The sequence below is a fragment of the Dermacentor silvarum genome, chromosome 3, assembly GCF_013339745.2.
Source record: "Dermacentor silvarum isolate Dsil-2018 chromosome 3, BIME_Dsil_1.4, whole genome shotgun sequence".
Taxonomy (NCBI): domain Eukaryota; kingdom Metazoa; phylum Arthropoda; class Arachnida; order Ixodida; family Ixodidae; genus Dermacentor; species Dermacentor silvarum.
Genome location: NC_051156.1, coordinates 151,055,772 through 151,078,321, shown reverse-complemented (window position 1 = coordinate 151,078,321; position 22,550 = coordinate 151,055,772). Strand labels below are relative to the sequence as shown.

The 22,550-nt window shown below is 46.6% G+C and overlaps 1 protein-coding gene across 1 annotated transcript in view; it reads right to left on the bottom strand.

Moving 5' to 3' along the window:
* Positions 1 to 14,846, bottom strand: part of LOC119445924 (uncharacterized) — a 35,931-nt gene extending 21,085 nt beyond the window's left edge. The window contains exons 1-2 of the mRNA XM_037710226.2: positions 14,634 to 14,846; positions 10,185 to 10,250 (exon numbers count right to left, since the gene is read on the bottom strand). Of these exons, the coding sequence (XP_037566154.1) occupies positions 10,185 to 10,250; positions 14,634 to 14,712 (145 nt within the window). The 5' untranslated portion in view covers positions 14,713 to 14,846. The remainder of the gene's footprint in view (positions 1 to 10,184; positions 10,251 to 14,633) is intronic.
* Between the last annotated feature and the right edge of the window lie 7,704 nt (positions 14,847 to 22,550).

Below are 22,550 nucleotides of genomic sequence, written 5' to 3'. Positions count from 1 at the left end.
CTCATTTTTCAGTGCGTTTACTCCTTTCGTTTGTATTGTCTCAAGGCTGCCCGCGCCGTAGACGTCACCAGCCCGTTGGCAAACACCGCTTTGCCTGCGTCTCCACGAAGAAAAAAAAAAGTAAAAGCAAAAATGAATAAAACCAGGATGAGAACGGATGACTCGCTCCAACTCTCTCTAGAGTCGCGGTGACTAAAGGAGGTGGCGAAACGTCCATTGCTCGCGCCTCAACGATAAACCATTCCGAGCACGAACCATAGCATGGGGGGGCCCCCCACGTAGTTATGTACACAAGAGAATCGCGCTTGACACCTAACGTGCAACAGTTAATAGCGACCGCGCCCACTCGCTCAACAAAAGGCTGCGTCGCGCAGAAAACAGCCAAGAATGCTAAGTCGACCTGGGAGGGAGTCCAGAGAGCTGGGGCGTGCCCTTGAAAAAAAGAAAAAGAAAACACACTTTCGAAATGCGTGACTTCATCCCCTTCCTAACGCCGCGTAGGGGCCTGTCCGGCGTCGGCGTGCTGTCTGCCGCGCGATAACCCGAGAGATGCCCTTGGCGAAGCGGCGTGGCGCGGTGCGTACAACGCTCGCAGCAGACATTCGTGGATGAAAACAAGAAGGAATGATGCGGACGCCCCACACGGACGTACGTTGCCGAGCTCACAATTTCTTCCACGCGCATAACCACGTGCGGTCCCCTTATAATGGACGCCACTATATTCATATGCGCCCGTAAGCTTGGCCGCTGCGTGTCTCGCCTGCGAGGGCTGCGGCAACAGATTGCGACCGGCAAGGTACACCGGGGTGTGTACAATATACCGTAGATGGGCCGCGTTTTCAGGCACATATACCAGTCGTGAGCAGTGCTGTAATCGCTGGTGCAGCTAGGGGAACCGAGATTGCCACTGGGGGGTTCTTGAACGCGGAGACGCCGCCCTGCGCCCTTGTTGTACCTATTAAATTCCTGCAAGATTGCGAAGGGGCACTGCTGGTGCAGTGCACGTCGCAATCTGTTTGTGTTTTAACGTGGTTCCATCCCTCTTGGCGCAGTCCCTGCGAAGTGGAGGGAGCGCACGAGATCTCGACTGCTTCCTTTGGGCCTGCCGAGACCCCAGGGAGGCCGAGAGAGGCGTTGCGGGTGGAGTGAAATGTTCATAGCGTATGGGCTAGCTGCGGCCCGTATATAGTACATGCAAAGTGCAGGAGTCCCGGCCGCCTAATTGTGGGAGCAAGCTGGGCACAAAGGGGACCGCCGGCGGCTTTGAGCTGTGACTTGCAGTGTCGTAGCAGCAACGCATGACTTTGTCAGGGCTCGTATTCTGTAACGTCCCGTTTAATGTTTCCTTTCATTTTCCAGCGGGCGGCACTGTAATGCAATGGTGGTACGTTGCCCCCATCATTTGATAAACACTTCTGATGTTTGTAAGTTTCACCACTCGCTGAAACGAAAGTTGCTGTTGCGGGAGAGAATGTGGAATTGGTTATACTGTCGGCGTACCCTTCCCTCCCAGAGCAAAGCAGCGGGAGTATAAAGCCGCTTTCCGCAGTAGGTTCGCATCCCGGGAACTCACAAGTTACTTCAAGCATTTGTGTGTCCGTTAAAATCATGTGGGCTTATAACGAAAGTGGTCGTTTCAGAGGAGTCGCCTGAATCCTCGAGCGAGCGCTCGGATCACGGTCAGGTTTGGCAAAAAGATCCGATCTGCCAGAAAGAAAGAAAGAAAGAAAGAAAGAAAGAAAGAAAGAAAGAAAGAAAGAAAGAAAGAAAGAAAGAAAGAAAGAAAGAAAGAAAGAAAGAAATATTAGCGCACTGCGCTGGATCGCAGTCGAAGTTGTTGCGCAGAATCTGAAAAAGTGATGGTATACGTTAATGATACGCACTGCGAAATAAACGGCCCCTTGCCCTAACGGCGGAAGAGCAAAAGGGAGCAATTCGTCGCTGTGTTATAGGTAGTTCATAGAGTTTCCTTCAATAATCACTAGAGAGAACTATGGCGCTGCAATCGTTCAGCCACTATGGGAATGATGGGAAATACATGCACCTGCCCGCGAGAAATTCATAAGGGCGTTCTTTGCCGCTTGTCGATGTTCCTTGGGGTATAAACAGTTTATTATATCAAAAGCCGGAGACGATTGAGCATGTTTTTCTTTACTGTAGGAACGCGGTTTTCTTCTGGGACATACTTCAATGTACGTTAAAGAAAGACCTGCCATTACATGAGCATGGAATAAGGTGTTGAGCAATAAAAAATGATGATGGTGTACATTTTGATGTATTAGTGTTACTGGGCCTGCACAGTATATACGGATATCTCGGTTGGCTTTCCGCCACAATGATGTTGGTGCAAGATATGTCCGAGAATATTTTCGCGAGGCTGTAATAATTTTTCTCGAAGTGCATTAAACACAGAGTTGTGTTCCGGAGTGGGTGCCGCGTGTAGAAACTGTACTGCACATGAAAGCTTTCTAATTTCAACAAGTTAAGCTCATGTTAAGCTGGCATGAGGTTGGCAACTTGGACTGAAAATCTCTCCGTCGCGGAAGTCAAATAGAAAACTCGAAGCGATTTCGTAGCGATTTATTACATTCCTTATCATCATCCGCCGCTCCGAATGACCAATCCCGTCTTGCACGGTGGCGCGAAGTGGCTATACCGAGCCAATGACGAATTACTAAAGTAATGGAATCGCTGCCGTAGCACAACTGCATGGTAGGGCGACGCACACACAATGCGGCTTGCACCGGCGGCAAGTTTTTTTTTTTTTTTTTTTCGTTCACTTTCCTTTAGCTTATTATTTCAACGCTTCAATTAAAACTGCAAATAACTTGCATTATGCCTTCATTGGCTTCATTCTGGGTTGGCTTCATATCGTTGTAACTACCAAAATTGGGCCCCTCGGTTTCCCTTGTGCTCGTTCATTAAAGGAATGATATATATATATATATATATATATATATATATATATATATATATATCATTAAATAGGACACCTGATTTGGGGCGACAAGTGGAAGAATTTAGTTTCAGTGGAACTTAGAAGAAAAACAAAAATGGGGGACCATTCTTTTGTCACGACCAACTTAACTGTCCGTTCGTTATTTTATATCATACGTCGCGCCGCGTTGCTGATACCGGCGATAACGATCGATGGCGTGATAATAGAAACAGATCCTTACACAATACGGGTCCTTTGGATATATCCTCATGAGACCCCTTGTACACATTATATATTGCACATTGCTGGCAATCGTTTTCCAAATTACCTCGGAAGCCATTATCACGCAAAACATCAACTTCGAATATCAAGTCGGTTGCATGCGGCACTGATATGAAAGTGGTTTAAACGTGTGTCTTACCGTCAGCTTTTGTGAATATTGGCACTAATTTGATGTAGGCGGTTGTGTCGTCAAAGACAACGAAAGGCGCTCGTGGGATGCGCTTTGAATATTGCGAGTTGGCAAGAAAATTCGGGATGTAGTATCAACCTGCCAACTTATCACCACACGATGTTACGCCTTATATATGTGCTTAGGCAAATAAAAACGGTTTTTACGGCAAAAAAAAAAAAAAAAAGAAAAAGACGAGGAAACGGTTACTTTCTTCGTGTACACGGGTCTGCTGCCTTACGAATCTAACCGCGGTATTTAAGCGAAAATTGGTTGCCACGTTGGCTACGTATGTAAGTCGCTAATGGATTTTAAAAGTAGTTAATGTCCCAGATCTGCGGGTCTGAGGGGGATATAATGCAATGAAAAGCTTTGCGGTTCGCTGCTTGCTACAGTCGGTATACACGTATACAGCGCGCGGTATCCTCAGCTTCGCATGGGCCACACCGTGCACCGGAGGAGCAAGGAGGTTACTCGCATTAGCTCGCATTACCGCCGCACGCCGTGAGCGGCCACTCGTGAAAGTAAATGGATGGAGAAGGAGGACGGTACGCGTAGCAGCCGTTTAGGCCTAATTGCACCGACAGTTTGTTCGCCGGCGTCGTATACTATAGAGCGTTGCGTCGAATCCAAGAAGTACGCAGCGTCAGCTGGCTGCGGCGCCGAAGAATACGGACAGCAGTTCCGTGTCCGAGAGTACAACGACAGCTTATTGTGTCGATTTACGCTTTCTTTCTCAAGTATGTGCAAATGCATGTGCCTTTAGCGGCGTGTGCCTGAGGGAAAGGCAAAGAAGGTAGGGCATAATTGTAATTTCTTGAATGTTTGAAAGTAATCATCATCCGCAGCAGCAACAGTTGGGGGTGTAGTGCTGCGTACGCATAGAGTTCGGTTCTTGAATACTAGTGGGAAATGTCGCTTCACGACCCGTTTAACTATATGTGCCGTGGAAATAGTGGGTAATTAATTAATTTTTCCACGCGATTTCGCACCGGTGTTGGTTGGAGAAGCGCGCTGCGGCTTCGTTGCATCTGATAACAACACGCCCTCACAGCACACAGGTGTTATTGCATTGATATGGCTGAATGGTTCCAAAACAACGCCTACGCTATATTATAAGGGACGCCGCGTAGTCAGCAGGCTTGTGGTGAGGCAGAGAGGCTGTGGGGGGTGGGGGTCGATAGGTTTTATTTTGACAGCCTGGTTTTCTTCGACACGCGCACGAGCGTTATCGTACAACTCCCGCCGCCACGGTTGGGAAACCAGATTCGCCAAACCCTCATGCCCAAGGCATGTACCCGCCGGGATTGGTGTTACAGCAGGTAATACACGGTAGTGTACAGGCGCACGAGCCTCGCGGTGTGTGCGCGTGCAAGGGGAGGGGGTTGGGGGGGGGGGGGGGTCTGTAAGTGCATGAGACCGGCACCGGAAGGAAGGAGCAAAGGGTTCGCCCCTCCGTGGGCCCCCGCGTGAAAGCGACGTGAAGAGGGTCTGGGATCGCCGTTTAATTGCGCCCGACAATTTGGCGCGGCGCGGCTTTTTCCGGGAAGGGAGAGTCAGCTGGCCGCCCGGCGCTGAAGGAAAGTACGAGAGAGAGAGAGAGACAAAAGAACAGCGCGCAGGCTGCCGACGCTTTCTTCAGCAATGAACCTGACCTTGCGGTACGCCAACGAGCCATGGCCTCCTCTCCGTACTTGTCTCTCTCTCTCTTATTAGACCAGACCACGCGCGGTACCGCGGTTCTCCGCGGTGGTCGCACTCCACGCCTGCAACACATAATGAGGAACGCTCGCGGGCTAATAGCGGCCAGCTTGTTTTGCTTTCGGATTGTCTTAAAATGGCTAGCGGTCATTTATCAAAGCACTCGCGGCACGGGATAAGACAAAGAAGGGGGAAACCTATAGAAGAGGGCCTCGCGAGGGTGAGCTCTGGTGTATACATATCTACGTAAGCACTTGGTGTTACGGAACTTGGCCGATACGAGAGAGACGCCGACAGGTGTAATGCGTCGACCCCGAGTCTTTTCGCGTATATAACCTGTTGTTACCTGCCCTCCACCCCCTTCTCCACCTTCGCGCAGATACTTCCCTGTATAGCAGAATTCTTTGCTGGGCTAGTTGGCTAAAAGACACGACGGAAGTAGCGCGAATATTCGAAAAAAAATAGAGGCCGACAGGACAGAGCGCTACATTGGCGCAGTCCTGTGAGACGCTATATCCACTCCGTCAAGAAGACATCTTTCTTGGTCCTCCGCGCACGCCTTAGTAGCGCTCTGTATACTAGTCAGGGCAAAGCATATAGCTGGGAGAGAGAGAGAATAAAGGGGAAGGCGGGGAGGTTAACCAGAGGGGAAGATCCTGTTTGCTACCCTACACTGGGGAGAGAGGGGAGGGGGAGGTAAAGTGACAGAGCAGAGTATTGCTATTAACGCTCTGTCCTGTCGCCTCAGAGTAGGAGAGAGCATACGAGAGAGATCTCTCCTTTCTCTTTCGAATTTTCGCGCTACTTCCGTCATACTCTCCTGTGTTCAGGTTTTTCGCAGCTGTAGAGAGAGAGTGAAAGAGAGAGAGAGAGAGAGAAGGAGAACTTATTGTGAAAACTACGAGATGCAATTGGCCTGAGGTAATATCCTAGCCTGCTGTACATGCAGGCACGGACTCGAGGAAGTGCGTCATTGAAGACCAAAGCAACTTGCTACGGGCTTTCTCGTGGGAGCTAGAGCAGATCACGCTCACGGGCAAACGCGGCGAATAGGAGAACAAGAAAAAGCGGCGTATATGGTTGCTTGTTATCGTGCGTGAGACTGATAGGGAGTGTACCTGCTTTCCGCTTGATGTCTGGGGCCACTATCTCGCATACTGTGACAGCATTATCTCGTGACAGGCTTTTGACCACACAAATAGATAGTTTTGGTATGCGCATGAATGTGACACTTCGAAATTCTTATTTATGCACGTAAAACTTACTGAAAAGCATATATTTGACGATTTTTGATACGCTGGAGCGAGCTTTCAGTTCAGGATAGTTCAGCAAACCAGTAACGAAATAATTATTTACTATGATAATTTTTACGCAATATTTCACTTTTTCTGTCGCGAAGGTATACTATCTGTGGCCAGAAATAAAAGAAAACAGGCTGTTATAATTTTTTCTTGATGTAGAACACTGTTTGGGTGTTGCGAAGTTAAGTGGCAAATAGTCCCAGGTAAGCTCGATTGAATGACAACGATCGTTAAACGATTGAATGTGAAAGTCAGCGACCTTGCACTCTTGCCACTGATAGGATCTTTGTATTAGTTCTCGCTAAACGTCGACAATTTTCACCTCAGACGTCGCCTTCCCACAATGTGAACAATTTCAGTATGCGTAGAATAGAAGAGTGTTTCTTCGTTAAGACAAATCAGGTGGCTTCCAGCGTTGAGGAGGCAGGCGCAGCAGGCTTCTAATAAAAAAATGTCTGACTTGTGTCGTTTGGCTGGTTGATTTCTCCCGTCACTTCGAGACTCACATTTCCGCGCAGATGGATCGAAAAAAGTAACGCAACCGAGTCGTGAGATCGATTTTATAAATGCAGAGCTTGCTGCATAGGGAACCATGGCTAAACAGACAGCAATTTACAGAAGTATACGCTCGAGCTTGCTAAGGGCTGCAGGCCGTTGGCGATACAGCAGTGGTTCTTAACTCGGTGAAATCGAGGGAAAAAAAAATTAATGTGTCAGGTTCTGTGCACTTTCCCATGCCCGCGCGTGAATGAAGTCACGTGCAGGAAGCGAATAAATAAAAAGAAAAGAAAGAAAGAAACAAAGAAAGAGCATCATTAAAATAATCCAGCTATATACAAACGGAAGGACTCTACCTGTACACATCAAATTGCACACACATACACCCCCCCCCCCAAAAAAAAAAAAGAGAGAGAGAAGCATTTATTTTCTCTATAGTTAAATTATTGGCGCTTCTTTTTCTTTCATCGCAGGTGGTCAAAGTTGATGGCGCGATAATCTTTATTTCCGAAGAGAGCGGCAAAAGCACGACGTCTGCAAAGTGCCGTTAATAGAGGCTAATGGCTGTGTCCGTATAACAACCGGCGAGTCCTTTCGTAATACTACGGGGAATCTTTATCTCACCGGGTGTTCCCCAAGCTCGCGAACGAAAGGGTCTAAAATTGCGTATAGTCTCACTCGTTTCGATGAACGTAGCGCAAGCCTTGACCCCACTCCTTCTAATCGGGCGAGCCAGACAAGTTTGTTCATTATTCCGCCGCCTGCGGCAGCCTTTCCCTGCTTCACCCTTCCGACCGATTAAGTGGAAATCGTGCGAAACTGCTTGCAGGAGCTTTGGAAACCCGGAACTTAGGAAGAATAAAAAGATGTTTGCATTTATTCGTCTTTTCGGTGGGCTTTCTGAAAGTGAGAGGCGGATTTAGTATAGATCGCGCGCACGTACGTCATTAGAATGCGCCCTTCGGTTCCTGGCTCAGAGAAGTTCAACTGTTACGTGATTGCCTCATTTCGGAAACTTCCGCTTGTAGATGCTAAAGATTATGTTAAATGGAAAATGCGACATCCACCCCCAGTCGTAGCAATTGCTACAAAGGAAACCAATACGGGTTTCTAGAAAGAAAAGCCTCGCAGTTGAAGAAAATTTCGTCCTGGCCCGGGACTTGAACCCGGGACCACCGCCTTTTCGGGGCAGCCGCTCTACCATCTGAACTAACCAGGCGGCTAGCAGGTGGCAGGGCGACGTCAAATTTATCAACAACTCGAAGCAAAGGCAAGTGTTTGACGTAATGGTTCAGTGGAAACCCGCTTCCGACTGTTTCTACTAAACTATTACGTCAAAGATTATGTTTTTACCTTCTTTAACCATCGCGAGTAGTTGACTAAAGTATCAAGAAGCCGCTATATATAGACAGATAGAGAAAATGAAAGGGAAAAAATCATTTTTTATAGCCGACCCTACCAAGGAACTTCGTATTTAATAAAATGAGATTATACTCGTACATGGCAGCAAACGCGTATAGTTCTATTCTTAAGCTAATGAGGGGGGGGGGGGGGGACAGAAACGCTGAGATTAGTTGAAGACGCAACCAAGAATTGTTGCAAACAGATGAAATCAGGGGAGGCGTGAAGGAATAGAAAAGCGGTTAGTGAACCGTCACTAAACCGCTGCTCAGTCGCGCATCTGCACTGGCAGTCAACACAAAGTCTGCCCTCCCCCTTTCCTCCCTAATACCTCTTCTCTACTGTTTTCTAGTCTTTCTACAGCAAACTAGCTCGTAAGTCTCTGTATCACAATATGGACCACAATATATGGCCAAAATTTGCGGCAAGGTAGCACGCGGTATTGCGGTAATGAAATTGTTGAAATGGCAGACCAAAGGAAATTACACTTTTTCAACGAGCTTGTTTTTATCCGCGCTGTTGCAACAGTGCATCCATGACCCCAGAAACTTCCGGTCATGCATTTCTGACAGTCAAGTTAGTGAAGGAAAAAGAAGTATTTTGTTTCATAATATACTATAGGCAGATGTTCTTGATGCGTTCGAATATCAGGAAAGTGCCCCATGCGTCGAGATAGTGTATGTAGCTTTCTAGTTGTACTTAGCGGTAAAACTCACTTATAAAACATTCTTACTCTGCAGATAGAACTGGGGCCAGCAGGAGAGTTCTGTAGAGTTCTAGGCTACTGTAAGTTTTGTGGTTGCAGAGCACTTGACCGTAAATCTTTGGGGAGCTTGGTTTATAAATACAAAAATTGGAGGACGCTTCGCTTTTAAGAGTGGAACGCGATAGCATTCAACTATCTTTCCTGACTGCTTCTCGCGCTTCCCGACAACTGCAGCTTCAGCAACCGTAATGGTTACCGGGAAACACTGGCGGCGAACGCTATGCACGAAGGCGAGCTTTCTGGTAGAAACACGGCCTCTTACGCGGGGCGATCCCGGAGACATTGCACAGCCGCGGCAAGAAAAAAAAAAAAAAAAAAAAAAAAAAAAAACGCATAATTTTCAGGTTTCCGTTTTTGTTTTGTATTTTTAATATTTCAGTCTGAGAAGATTTAACATAAAAGGCATGCGCTGTGGGTGTTTTGTTTCATGACATTTCTTTGTGGATTGTTATTCTCAAAATTCCGGGGAATAGCTTTGCCAAGAATGCAAGACAAGGTATGAGCAACATTAATGATAGAATTGTGTGACAATATAACCCGCTTATACCGCATGTCATATAAGAAGGCGCGGCATATAAGAAGGCGTGGCATATACATGTATACATGTACCTACATATATTCGGAGGGCCTGCGCGGTTGGGCGTGATTTTATCCGCCACCCGCCGACATCGCACGCCGACGCCGGTTGCCGACGCCGGATTTTCTGCAACAGCGGGGCCCTTAACGCTATCGCGTTAAAATGGTCTGTAGACTTCGTAGTCAGAAAGACGAGTCTATAAGGGGCCACAAAGCCTTCTACTTGAAGCCTCTAAGCAGTCTATGCATTGTACAGCCCTTGCGAACGAAAACCTTTGTGAACTCGGCCCCAAAGGTTTACGAGAGAAAGCACCGTCGATTGCCCGTTACACGAAGGTTGGCTTCTTACGGCTTCTTAACTAGGGGAAGCCCGGAAGGCCGATCTTTATTCGTCGACGCGTATAACGATGCAGCGCCTGCTTTGCAATGGCGCCGGTAGTTGGGCAGCGTCGGTCCCTTTGACACGCACGCCAAGCGCAGCCTTGCGATGGGACGGAGGACGCAGTCTGTGTATGTGCGAAGAATAGTGCGCGCACGTTTTCGGCAACTCACCCTCGCTGCCGACGCCGTCCGGCTGGAGGTCCCTTTGGCCCGGCGGCTCGATCGTTGTCGGCACGGCTGTGGGAGAGAGGTTCGGGCGGTGACAACAAATAACAGCGGACGCGAGATGCACTCAACGCAGCAGAGGCATTGAAAAATAATGACAATGATAATGAAATAACAGTCGAACCCGGGTACAGTCTAACCCGGATATATCGAACCCACATAAAACGAATTATTGTGTATAACGAACAGCAGTAAAATCCCCTTGAAAAAGTTTTCTATAAAATGCTTATTTTGTATATCGAATTACTTATATATATCGAACTTTTTTGTGATCCCCTTCAGATTCGATATATCCGGTTTGGAGTGTATATCAAACCCACATATAACGAATTAATGTCTATAACAAACCGCAGTAAGATCCCCTTGAAAATTGTTGTACAGACTTTTTTTATATATCGAATTACCTATATATCGAACTTTTATGTGATCCCCTTCAGATTAGATATATCCGGGTTCGAGTGTATATCGAATCTGAAGGGGATCACAAAAAAGTTCGATATATAGGTAATTCAATATATCAAATAAAAAGTCTGTACAAAAATTTTCAAGGGGATTTTCCTGCTGTTCGTTATACATAATAATTCGTTATATGTGGGTTAGATATATCCGGGTTCGACTTATAAGTTGTATTTAAGAGACAGCTCCTTAAAAGGACACTAAAGAGAAACGAGTTGAAGCTAATTACAGCTGTTAAAAAAAAAGAAAGCCTCTCTTAACGCGAAAGAAGGCTTCGTATGCCAGAGAACACCTGAAAAACAAAAAAGGCCGATGAACCCCTATCGGCGCCGCTTTGAAGTTCCCGCACCAGATCGCAGTGACGTCACAAATTTTGATGGTGTCTAATTAGGCCCATGATAATTGTCTATCGGTAAACATAGACTTTAAGGGAGCCAAAGACGCAACTTAACAAGTTTTGGGAACTTTTAGACAACCACGACGGCCGTAATACGAGACAACACTTTGAAATCCATGATATTACGCTGACACTGCGGTTTTGGTGCGAAAAAAAAATGTAAGTTTGGCCTTCACATTGTTTTAATTAGTGAGATACCTATTACCGAGAAATTAACGAAAATAGGGTTTTGAAAGAATAATTTGTAGGTCTAGGTTGATTTAGTGTTTCCATTTAGTGTCCCCTCTGGTGTCTCGATACTCCGACTATAGAAAGAAAGTACCTTTATGAAAGTGTAAGCGTAAGGTGTCAGCCCCCGCTCACTGCATAGACTTTTCAACGGTGAAACAGCTCGATGTAGTGGAGAGCCAAGCTTGGCACACCTTTGCAACTACAGCATAAGTGTAATGCCGGCCTTTAGTGTATTTATGGGACATTTTTCTGTGAGCTGTCTTCAGTGGCTTGTGTGACCTGACTTTGAGTTTGAGTGGGCTTTATGTGAGTTTTCCATTGTTTGCTGTGGCCTATCTTTTGTACAGTGCCGTCTTGTCTTTATATTCGCAATGTTATTCTATGTGAAAAAGCAGCGGCCCCGCCACATAAAAGTGGCAACATAACCTAAATGTCACATATTAAAAAAAAAGAAAGAAAAGAAAACGCCACAAATCTCGGTAATAATATTGTACGTCAGGGTGCGTAATAACAAAAAGCTCATACGCTTGAATTGTTCGTAAGAGCAAATTCCAACCACTCATGATTCTGTGCATATTATCAGCCAGGGTGGTCGGCCAATGGCAGCAAAGAAGATTTACGAACTAAAGGCGCTGTGAATTCGGCCGCTGATCCTTGAAAGACAAATGAATTTCAATTTAATTTCAAAGCAGCTGCCACATCTAGACGCGACTACTAAACATGTCCCAAACGTATGCCCCCCTCCCCCTTCTGCATCCATCCTTCAACACAGCCTTACTCGTCACAGATTTGCTCCTCAAAGCTAATCCAAAGGAAAAGCAGATAATTTAAAACACGTTTATGTGCTGTGATCGACACCAAATCTTGGAATCAACGGAAACAAGTTCTCGTCGTCGCGCGCTGTTGATTCGCGGCAACATGCCACATGTCATGTTACAACGGTTCTGTAAGCAGTAGCTTAAAACGGAGGAATTATAAAACAGACGTGACGTTAAGTGAAGTGTACGCGCATAAGCATACAGGTATGTGGAATAATAAGGAGCAACGGGAAAACCCTAAACACGCTGCAGGCGCAAAATCTCAACTGACGGCGTATTGGCAATATATCGGAAATGGCCATGAAAGTAATGAAAAAGTATAAAGACCAGGCTCACATCACTTCAAAGATGGCACAATAAGGCGATCGAGCGTGAAAAAAAAAGAACAGCAAAAAAAAAAAACAATCAATCTACAAACGAGATTTAATCTTGGAAGTGAATTAATTCAGTTTGGATCAATCTATCAAACTAGAGAACAACGGCTGACTTTCGTGGTTGCTCTAAGACAAAAAGTCTCTTAGGGCAGAGCTTCTTGCGGTGTCTCTGACTGAGTCTCCCAGAAGCTTAAAACAAGACTGTATACATGTCCCACGAGTCCTAGCACCTTGTTCCGCGCCGAACCGTCTAATCCGGCTGTACAAAACGGGTTCATTCCAACTTTATACCTCAGCTCACTGTGCAAAAAGAAGCATCGAAGCGGTTAGACGGAATGTATGAAAAATAATTCTCATGTTAGGGAAAAACATCTACGTTAATTTTCGGGGTCGAAAACCCGGTTGCAAGGTCCGTGCGGAGTTGACAATATGGGTGTCGCAGTCGTCAATATTTGCGGGCACGTTATAAATGCTGATCTCGAAACAACGCAAGAGTGGCCGCAAAACCAGTTTTTAGAGCAGAATCATGAAATAAAGCGTAGTTATAAACTTATTGGAATACGAAGCTTTAATTTTGGGCCTGCGCTGTGCGGTGGCCCAAATGAGATCCGAACCTCTGGAGATGAAAGCGAATTTACTGGTTTGACCCCTGCGCGTGCTATGAGATTTCCCTCGTGCCCTCCTGTCTGAGCTCACCTCCACAGTCGATACACATGGTTATCTATACGTCACTCTTTGAGCGTTAGAGGGAATTTCAAAATTTGACTGCCGGGCGTAACTTCCTCAGGATTCCCAAAATTCCTGGCTATGAGGACGCTCAGTTTACATTAAAGAAAAAAAAAAGTACACCATGCTTCCACAAAGCAGAAGCAGTCATCGAATGTCCTCACTCTCTATGTCGTTATTTAGTATCGCCAATACCCTGTAATCTTTTATTTCGATCACCATTCGTGTTGTCACGTGCACTATCACGTAATTCTTGCCGAGCAGCGTTGGGCTTTGTAATTCCTGGTTGTTCTCTAAGTACCCTCATCGTGAATTCGGGTTGTCTATATCTTTTTTGTTTTCTGTTATGTATTCCACACGACTGCGAATATGCCATCGATGTGCCTGAGCCTTCCTGTACCTTTGTTCGCACTGTTCCACATCATCTCGACCAGAGTGCAACAATGCGATCTTCCTATTCTTACTCAAGCGCTCAACACTTACCAGACATCAATCATCCTTACCTTCTTATCGCAAAATAAATAGTCCAAGCTTATCATCAAAACGCCATCAGCGACTTTGCACGAAGACACATTGACTCATTTATTCGTTTTGAGCGAATAAATGCAAAAAAAGAAAAAAGCGGATGTGTTGTCATTGCTGTACGTAGTCTGTGTCAACCAAAGTTTGTTCAAGACCTGTGGCTGGGACACTAAACTTTGTCCCTTCTTTCCAAGCGACCATAATTATGGTTTATGACGCTTCAGTACCTCTATTGAAGTTTGAGTGTTAGTATCGACAAGCATGTACGCATAAACAAAACAAAGAGACTATCAACTATGTTCTTTGACGGAGGGAGAGCTCCATTATTGTTGGCTCGCTGCACCTACATTGCAGCGTTGTTCGTTCGTTATCACAGCTTCTGAAGGCAACCCAACTTTAGCATTAGACACTGCATCACCTACTCACGCTCTCGTGAGTTTACAGAATATCCACGAAGTATGATTGAGAAGTTTTAGGATTTGCGAACGTTTGTATCGGCTTTCCTGCTACCGCACTTCAAAAAGTGGCCTGCGTAACTTTTCTTTTTTCCCCTAGACATTCATAGACGGCAGACGAATGAACTGCTTCCACTGAAAAGAGGCGATTGCGTGGATAAACACTACATCCCGAGGATTTTCTCGCTAGTTGTTGGCTTTGAAAAATCAAAGCTACAGTAGAGTAAACGACCAGAATTGATGCAACTCAGTCCTCGCATCCATGTAACATATTATTTCTTTTCTTTTCTCGTTTTGTTTTGTCCGTCTTCGAGCACTGCGTACCTCAACCAGTCATCGGTGAAACAACTATCTCAACAGGAACCTAAGATAGTTCAGTTGCGTCCGCTTTGACAAAATGCAAAACCCGGGCTTACCTTGTGCCGCATGATGACTGAGGAGCAGGAACGCAACGCAGGAGCCGACGAGGATATTGGGACCGAATCCGGTAGACATACTGCTTCCGATAAAGACGCGACGCTCTCGACTGCAGGCCGGCAAACGGCTCTGCCAGTCTAGCGGCAGTCGGGTTGCCCGCGCTGGCCGGGATAAAACGAAAAAGAAAGTACGGAGAGGGAGAGCGTTGCAGAGACGGAGAGAGGGAGCGAAGACCCGCTGAGAACTTTCTTTCGCCTGTTGTCTTTGGCCGAGCCAATGGGGGGAAAAGAAGCCTCGACGACGGGGGGGCAAGAGGAACCGCGGCGCGCCGACGCAACCGCTCCTCTAAAGATCCTGCACGGCCTTGGAGAAAGGGCGCACACCTGGAGAGGCGCCGAGGTGCCACCCTGCGTCGTCGTAGGTTTCGCCCCCCTTCTTAGGATGGGAACAAGGGAGTTGAACCCCTCTGGAAGGTCATGCCCCCTCCGCGGGTGATCATCACCCCCCCCTCCCCCGTCCTCCCCCCCCCTCCCCCCCGGCGTCACCAACATCACGCCAGCTGGGATCGCGGTGGCTTCAACGCGCGGTGCGATGTCGACAAATATGCGCGCCGATCTACAGAGGGCGAACGTCGTCTGCTGCAACGGCGGCGGCGCTTTTTTTGCCGTCTACTTACATGCAACGCTGTATGTAGGCTCGCTATCGTCTGCTACGGACCCTCGTTCGTCGTCTGCTGCTTCTTTCCCTCGCCCACTTTCTCACGGATTTGAGACCTTCTCCGAAATCCAGTGGCGGCTCTTTCCGGAATCGCGAGCCGACGATATCGCCGCGTGCTTTTTTGATGAACGGGCACGGAGCACCCGAGTAGGGGGTTCAGTGCCAGTTCTTTCTCACCGTGTCAGGAAAGCGAGCCACCCCGCTGATTCGGTTGGTAGCAGACGCGTTGTCCAAGATAGCAGACGATCCCTGCCAGACGATGAAACGTCTGGCTATACTCGCGAGCGCAATATACCTGCGAACGCTGCAGAATACGCGGAAAATCTGTGAGCCCATCTGGTGTGGTCGCCCGTATCCGGGCGCCTTATAAGATATGCGAAATAAAACTTTCAAAAGACTTCGCTTTACTTCGGTCAACGCCAGAAAGAAATGCGCGCGTGACTGGGAATAATCCTCGCCGAGCCGCTGAGTAGGCATTAGGCACATCGAATGCGGGCGCGCGTTTCACTCTCAATAAATTTCGCGGAACAGGGAGCTCATTGTGTACGGCACGGGCGAAAGAGCTCGGAACGCCGGGAAGGCGCCGTAGTAAAAGAAATAACAGAAGAATGAAGCAACAGAGTCATCCGTGTGATGTGGCCCATACTTCTCGGCCAACTCGAGGGCGTGACCGAGGTCAATGGCACATCCGTGAAGAAGGCGCGCATCCGCCCCAAGAGAAGGCTGCTTTGTCTACGGGTAGTTTATAATACAGGTCGTTCTAGCTGCACGTTCGCCTCCCCAGCATTTAATACGTCGTGACCTTTTCGCGTTTTTTGTATATTGCGCACGGTTTTCGCTCTCTCTTTTTATTTGATTGCAGCGCTGCCCCACCATCTCTTCAGCACGGCGGGTGTGGCGTGTGGCCCTGCCCACAAGGTTTTGATAACACTTATTGCCCGCTTCCCGAGTTATACATTGTAGTCTTTACTCGGTCGTGTTGAAGCCGAAAACGTGCAAAAGCAAAAGACAGCGGAAGAGCGCGCTTTCTGACGGGTGACTTGGGTGCAATACCGGGGCAACGGCTTCAACGGAAGAACGAGTGCCGCTGTAAAGATGCAAAAAGCTTATACCCGACGGGAAATCGATAATACGCGACCAGCATGCAATCTATCGAGTGAATTCTGCGAGAAGCGTTGCGAAGACAGTGGCAGATATCAAGCGCTTGTGGATCGTTGTTTCGCCTTTAACGAATCCCGGTCACGGTACAGAGATCCGTGCCTTATTATGCTTGCGCATTATTGGCGCACGCAAACATGGGTTCTGTCAACGTTGTACTGAACTTTGCGGGGCTTTTACCTTTAATTTTACATGATTTTTTTGTAGCAGCATTAGCGCGGAGAAATCGAGTATAGTAGAATACTGCGGCACCTAAGCATGCTGTCAGCACGGCTTCGAACGACACAGCTACTATTAAATTATTACATTAACGCCGCTATTACAGGTTTACGCGTGTTAGTTACCGCGTGGCTGTTTTCGCATCAATACAGACGGCGCTGCTGCGTTCAGTGAGGCAGAAAAGAGGCACAAGAAAATTACACCTATTTCTCGTCGGCTACAACTACACGCAGCCCCCAGACAACGAAGCCAATGAAGTTACTTTCCTACCCGCCGGGGTGGCTCAGTCAGCTAAGGCGTTGCGCTGCTGAGCGCGAGGTCGCGGGATCGAATCCTAGCCCCGACGACCGCAATTCGATGGAGGCGAAATGCAAAAACGCCCGTGTGCTTGCGTTGTAGTGCACGTTAAAGAACCCCAGGTGGACAAAATTAATCGGGAGCCCTCCACTACGGCGTGCCTCATAATCAGAACTGGTTTTGGCACGTAAAATCCCAGGAAATAAAAAAGAAGTTACTTTGTTAAAAAAAAAAAAAAAAACATCGTTTTATTCATTGAAGCACAAAAGTAGCTGGAATGCCAATGCATTTCTCCGCAATGTTCGGAATTTAATATCTCGAAACTGGTGTCATCCTGAGAATTCGTGGATCCGCCTTGCCAACTCCACGGCTAGAATTCGTATATTGCAATATGGGCCATAAAGTGATTAGTTAAAAACTTAATCACTGATTTTTGTTCATTAGACGATGATGCACTTCCATTTTTTTTGCGAGTAATGTCCGGCTCTTCGAGTAGACATGCTCATGAACTAGAATTGTGCTATCTGCCACAGGCAACCTTTAAAAATTTCTGGAAGTGTTCGCTGAAACACCCGGTATGTATACTAATGGCAACAATTAACCATTTTTCTCGACGCCTAAACTGTCACTCACTGGCACTTAAATTTACAAGTTGCTTTCTTCTTTCTTTTTTTTTTCTTTGCTCCCATATAGATCGCTGACAAAATGTCGTACTTGAATCCTCACCGAAATCTTAACCTGAGCTGTAGTAAATCTATATTCCTGGGAGGCCCCTTACGACACCAGCAGCTGTGTGCGCGTTCCCTCGGGTGCTCCGCGCCGAAATGGACGCATTCATCGTATCGGTCCAGTGCGGTATAGTGTCGAAAATCTCGACCGCGGACTCGCAGATATATAAATACGCGGAGCAGCTGGCTCAAACGTGAAGAGAAGACCTGTCGCTTGCCTTTCGCGAGGAATTAAGAACGCCTGCATCCCGCAGCACTCTGAAAGGCGATGAAGAAAACGCGCTGTCACGTGGGCCGATCCGTTCGTCTTCCGAATTCGCGCCGATGTCCGGTAGCGGTCTTATAGAGTCGCCGCTCGCAAAAACACGCTCGCGCTATAAGCGTCGAATGCGGTGGATCGGCCTCGTACTTACCGGCGAGATCTCAGCGTCGATCTCGTCAGGCTCTGCGGTGGTAACTGCAGTGAAACGCTGGTAATTGTTGTCGTTGTAGTAGTAGTAGTAGTAGTAGTAGTAGTAGTAGTAGTAGTAGTAGTAGTAGTAGTAGGAGTAGTAGTAGTAGTAGTAGTAGTAGTAGTAGTAGTAGTAGTAGTAGTAGTAGTAGTAGTAGTAGTAGTAGTAGTAGTAGTAGTAGTAGTAGTAGTAGTAGTAGTAGTAGTAGTAGTAGTAGTAGTAGTAGTAGTAGTAGTAGTAGTAGTAGTAGTAGTAGTAGTAGTAGTAGTAGTAGTAGTAGTAGTAGTAGTAGTAGTAGTAGTAGTAGTAGTAGTAGTAGTAGTAGTAGTAGTAGTAGTAGTAGTAGTAGTAGTAGTAGTAGTAGTAGTAGTAGTAGTAGTAGTAGTAGTAGTAGTAGTAGTAGTAGTAGTAGTAGTAGTAGTAGTAGTAGTAGTAGTAGTAGTAGTAGTAGTAGTAGTAGTAGTAGTAGTAGTAGTAGTAGTAGTAGTAGTAGTAGTAGTAGTAGTAGTAGTAGTAGTAGTAGTAGTAGTAGTAGTAGTAGTAGTAGTAGTAGTAGTAGTAGTAGTAGTAGTAGTAGTAGTAGTAGTAGTAGTAGTAGTAGTAGTAGTAGTAGTAGTAGTAGTAGTAGTAGTAGTAGTAGTAGTAGTAGTAGTAGTAGTAGTAGTAGTAGTAGTAGTAGTAGTAGTAGTAGTAGTAGTAGTAGTAGTAGTAGTAGTAGTAGTAGTAGTAGTATCGTAGTAGTCAGTAGTAGTAGTAGTAGTAGTAGTCAGTAGTAGTAGTAGTAGTAGTAGTAGTAGTAGTAGTAGTAGTAGTAGTATGTAGGTAGTAGTAGTAGTTAGTAGTAGTAGTAGTAGTCAGTAGTAGGCAGTAGTAGTAGTAGTAGTAGTAGTAGTAGTAGTAGTAGTCGTAGTAGTAGTAGTAGTAGTAGTAGTAGTAGTAGTAGTAGTAGTAGTGTAGTAGTAGTAGTAGTAGTAAGTAGTAGTAGTAGTAGTAGTAGTAGTAGTAGTAGTAGTAGTAGTAGTAGTAGTAGTAGTAGTAGTAGTGTATAGTAGTAGTAGTAGTAGTAGTAGTAGTAGTAGTAGTAGTAGTAGTAGTAGTAGTAGTCGTAGTAGTAGTAGTAGTAGTAGTAGTCTAGTAGTAGTAGTGTAGTAGTCGTAGTAGTAGTAGTAGTAGTAGTATAGTAGTAGTAGTAGTAGTAGTAGTAGTAGTAGTAGTAGAGTAGTAGTATAGAGTAGTAGTAGTAGTAGTAGTAGTCGGCGTCGTCGTCGTCGTCGTCGTCGTCGTCGTCGTCGTCGTCGTCGTTAACGTCGTTAACGTCGTCGTCCTTAAACTGCTTACTAACTGTACCCGCATGGAAAAACAGGCTATACTTCATGCACAGTTTCCCACGAAAGTAAGACTGAACTCTGAAGCTTCTGTGTGCGTTCATGCCTGCTCGAGCTGCAAGCATGGTTGTTCGAGCAGCGTAGGGATAGGGATAGGAATAAACTTTATTTGTCCAACGGTTATGGCTGTTGGTGCCCGGCGCTAGGCAGCGTAGGGAATGATGGACATTACGTGGATTTGGCTAAACTTTGTCCTCCTGGCGTCAAGTGAAATTGCGGCTTTGCGAATTGATCCATTTTGCAGTGCTATACATACGTTAGAAATGCAAGAATTCACAATCTAATTAAGCCTGTGCGCAGGGACTAATTGTCTCACTGCGTTTCGAAAATGAATGGTAAAGCGTGATAAATAATCCCATGAGAAAATTTGAAGCCACGAGCATGGAGATTAAGCAAATCCATGTACTTACCATCCAAACACTAATTGAAATAAATAAATGACAAATTAATGGAAATGAAAGGGGTTGAAAAAATCACCAGCCTTTCCCCTGTCGAGAAAATGGGGGTAAGCGAAGCTTGTCGTCTGTGTATCTGACCTTCGTGGTGATTTTCTTTCTTTCTTTCTCTCTCTTTCTTTCTCTTTCTGTTTTTTTCTCTCTTCCTTTCTCTTTCTTTTTTGTCCCTGGTATGTGCCATTGAGCTTGGACCCTTTCTGCACTATCGCCAGGATAGGACCACTTTTCAGCGTGCCACCACCCAACGTTACTACACCACCACCACCACCACCGCCGACACTTGTGAGCCTATAAAGCTTCGCTTAAAACCAACTTGCCGCAGGTGGGGAACAATTCCACGTCTTCGCATTATGTGTGCGATGCTCTTAATAATTGAGCTACCGCGGCGTCCTTTTCCCATCCACTTTCTGGGGCAGTTATAATTTGCTACTAGAGCTAACCCTGGGACTGTTAGCCAGCGCCATCACTCACAAACCTTGGCGGCAGATGTGGAACATCCTTTCTGGCGCAGGCTGCACGAGTACGTGATCTTTTTTGGGTGAAGGCAACTGGTTAATAAACTTGATATTCTGTCTGTGTATGGTGATGTGTCGTGCCGTACAATCATTTCCTTTCTTCTTTCCTTCTCTCGTAACTGATTCGTGTACTGTCCTTTCGAGGATGCTATTGTCGTCCTGTTTTTCTTCCTATCAGTGTGGTGTCCTTATTAGTCGGACAAAGGGTGCTCTCTCGGGCAACCGCGCTGCGTGGCTTGTTTTCCGTTAGAATAAAGAATAAAGAAAAGAAACATTCGTTGCGAACGTAGTTCTTACAAACTTAATAATTCCGGAAAAGTCATTTGGAACGGTAAAATAAATATTTCGTCAAATGTCATTAAACAGCCAGGGCAATCCCGGAGCCTGCGAACATTGGTAATGGGCGACAATGCGTAGGTAAAGCTCAGGTCCGGTAGACGCATTGGAGAATTCATTAATCGTGTAGATCCGCAGGGTAGTGTTTTGAGCCCCACACTCTTCAACCTTGTGCTCATTGGTCTCGTAGAACGCCTACCAAATACGGTGAAGTTGTTAATCTATGCCGATGACATCTGCGTCTGGGCATCTGGCGTGACACGTCCTCAGGTACGTGCAAGGCTAAAGAAAGTCTGTAACGTTGACATCGACGTACCTTAGCAAACAAGGCCTCAAGATCTCCCCAGAAAAATGTGCATTGGTCCCGTTTAGCCGGAAACGAATGACTTCGTACGCCGTATCCATCGATGGACAAAATATTTCTTATGTCAGAATGCGCCGATTCTTAGGGGTAATACCGCGGCCTCTGTAGGAGCCCCCATTGTGGCCTACCTAAAAAAGCGCCTGACCGTCATCTCTCATCTGTTCAAGTTTCCTGGAGGAAAAACCAGCAGTACTTCAGTACAAGGGATTATGCAACTGTACTGGACGCCCTTTCTCGGGTATCTGAGGTACAGTTTGCCAGTGCTGGCCAATACCTGCAGAACTTACATCCGTACAATCGAAAGTGCTCAGGCCCAGGCGCTTTGGGGTTTGCCTAGGGTTACGACGATGTACATCAACAGCTAAAACTATTGATATTGCGCATGACTACCCAGCTACGATTCACATTGTTATGGAAGCACTCAGAGCCCACGTCAGGCACCTTGCTCGCGCCCCTTCCCACTATTTAGCCTCACTGCCAGAAGACCGACCACATGCCTCTTTTTGTAAGACCATACTCCCTTATTTGTATACCGTCCATCAGATTACACAGCTGCAGCGAGAGTTTTGTTTCCTCCTTGGTGTTTGGCTGAGCCACAAGTTCGGCTGACAGTACCAGGAATTCGAACGAAGGCACAACTATCATCACCAGCTCTCAAGCAACTTTCGCTGCTCTGGTTGTACGAGGAGGAGGAAAGAGAAGAGCAGAAGGCAGGGAGGTTAACCTGAATAACGTCCGGTTGGCTACCCTACACCGGGGGAATGGGAAAGGGGAACACAAAGATGACAGGGAGAGACAGAGGAAGGAAGGAAAGAAAGAAATTAGCGGTGAATTCGCTGACGCGTGTGGTATTGCACTAATAGTCAGAGACGTTCACACAAGCCCGTTGTCCTCAAGAAGCACAAAAGTGCCTTCACCGCTTTATGGGCCGACGAGCGATGGGGGCGGTGTTCCAGCAGCACCTGCACGTACGAAAATACAACAATCATACCCATCTGGACACTGATGGTTCAACCACCGTGGAGGAGTCTGCAGATCAGCGATTTTTTCTGCGAAAGTCACCACTGTAAAGTTCAAGACGACATCGAAAGCCGCAGAGCTTGCTGCTCTTCGTCTCGCACTTCACATAATTCGTGAGGAACTACCTCAAAAATGGGGTGTTTCCAGTTACAAGGCAGCTCTACATTGCTTGCTTTCCGCCTTACGCCGTGGACCCTAGGAACAACTAGTTCTAGAAATCCGAGAGCTCCTTCATCGCCTCGTCGAGGAAGGACACAACGTTACATTTCA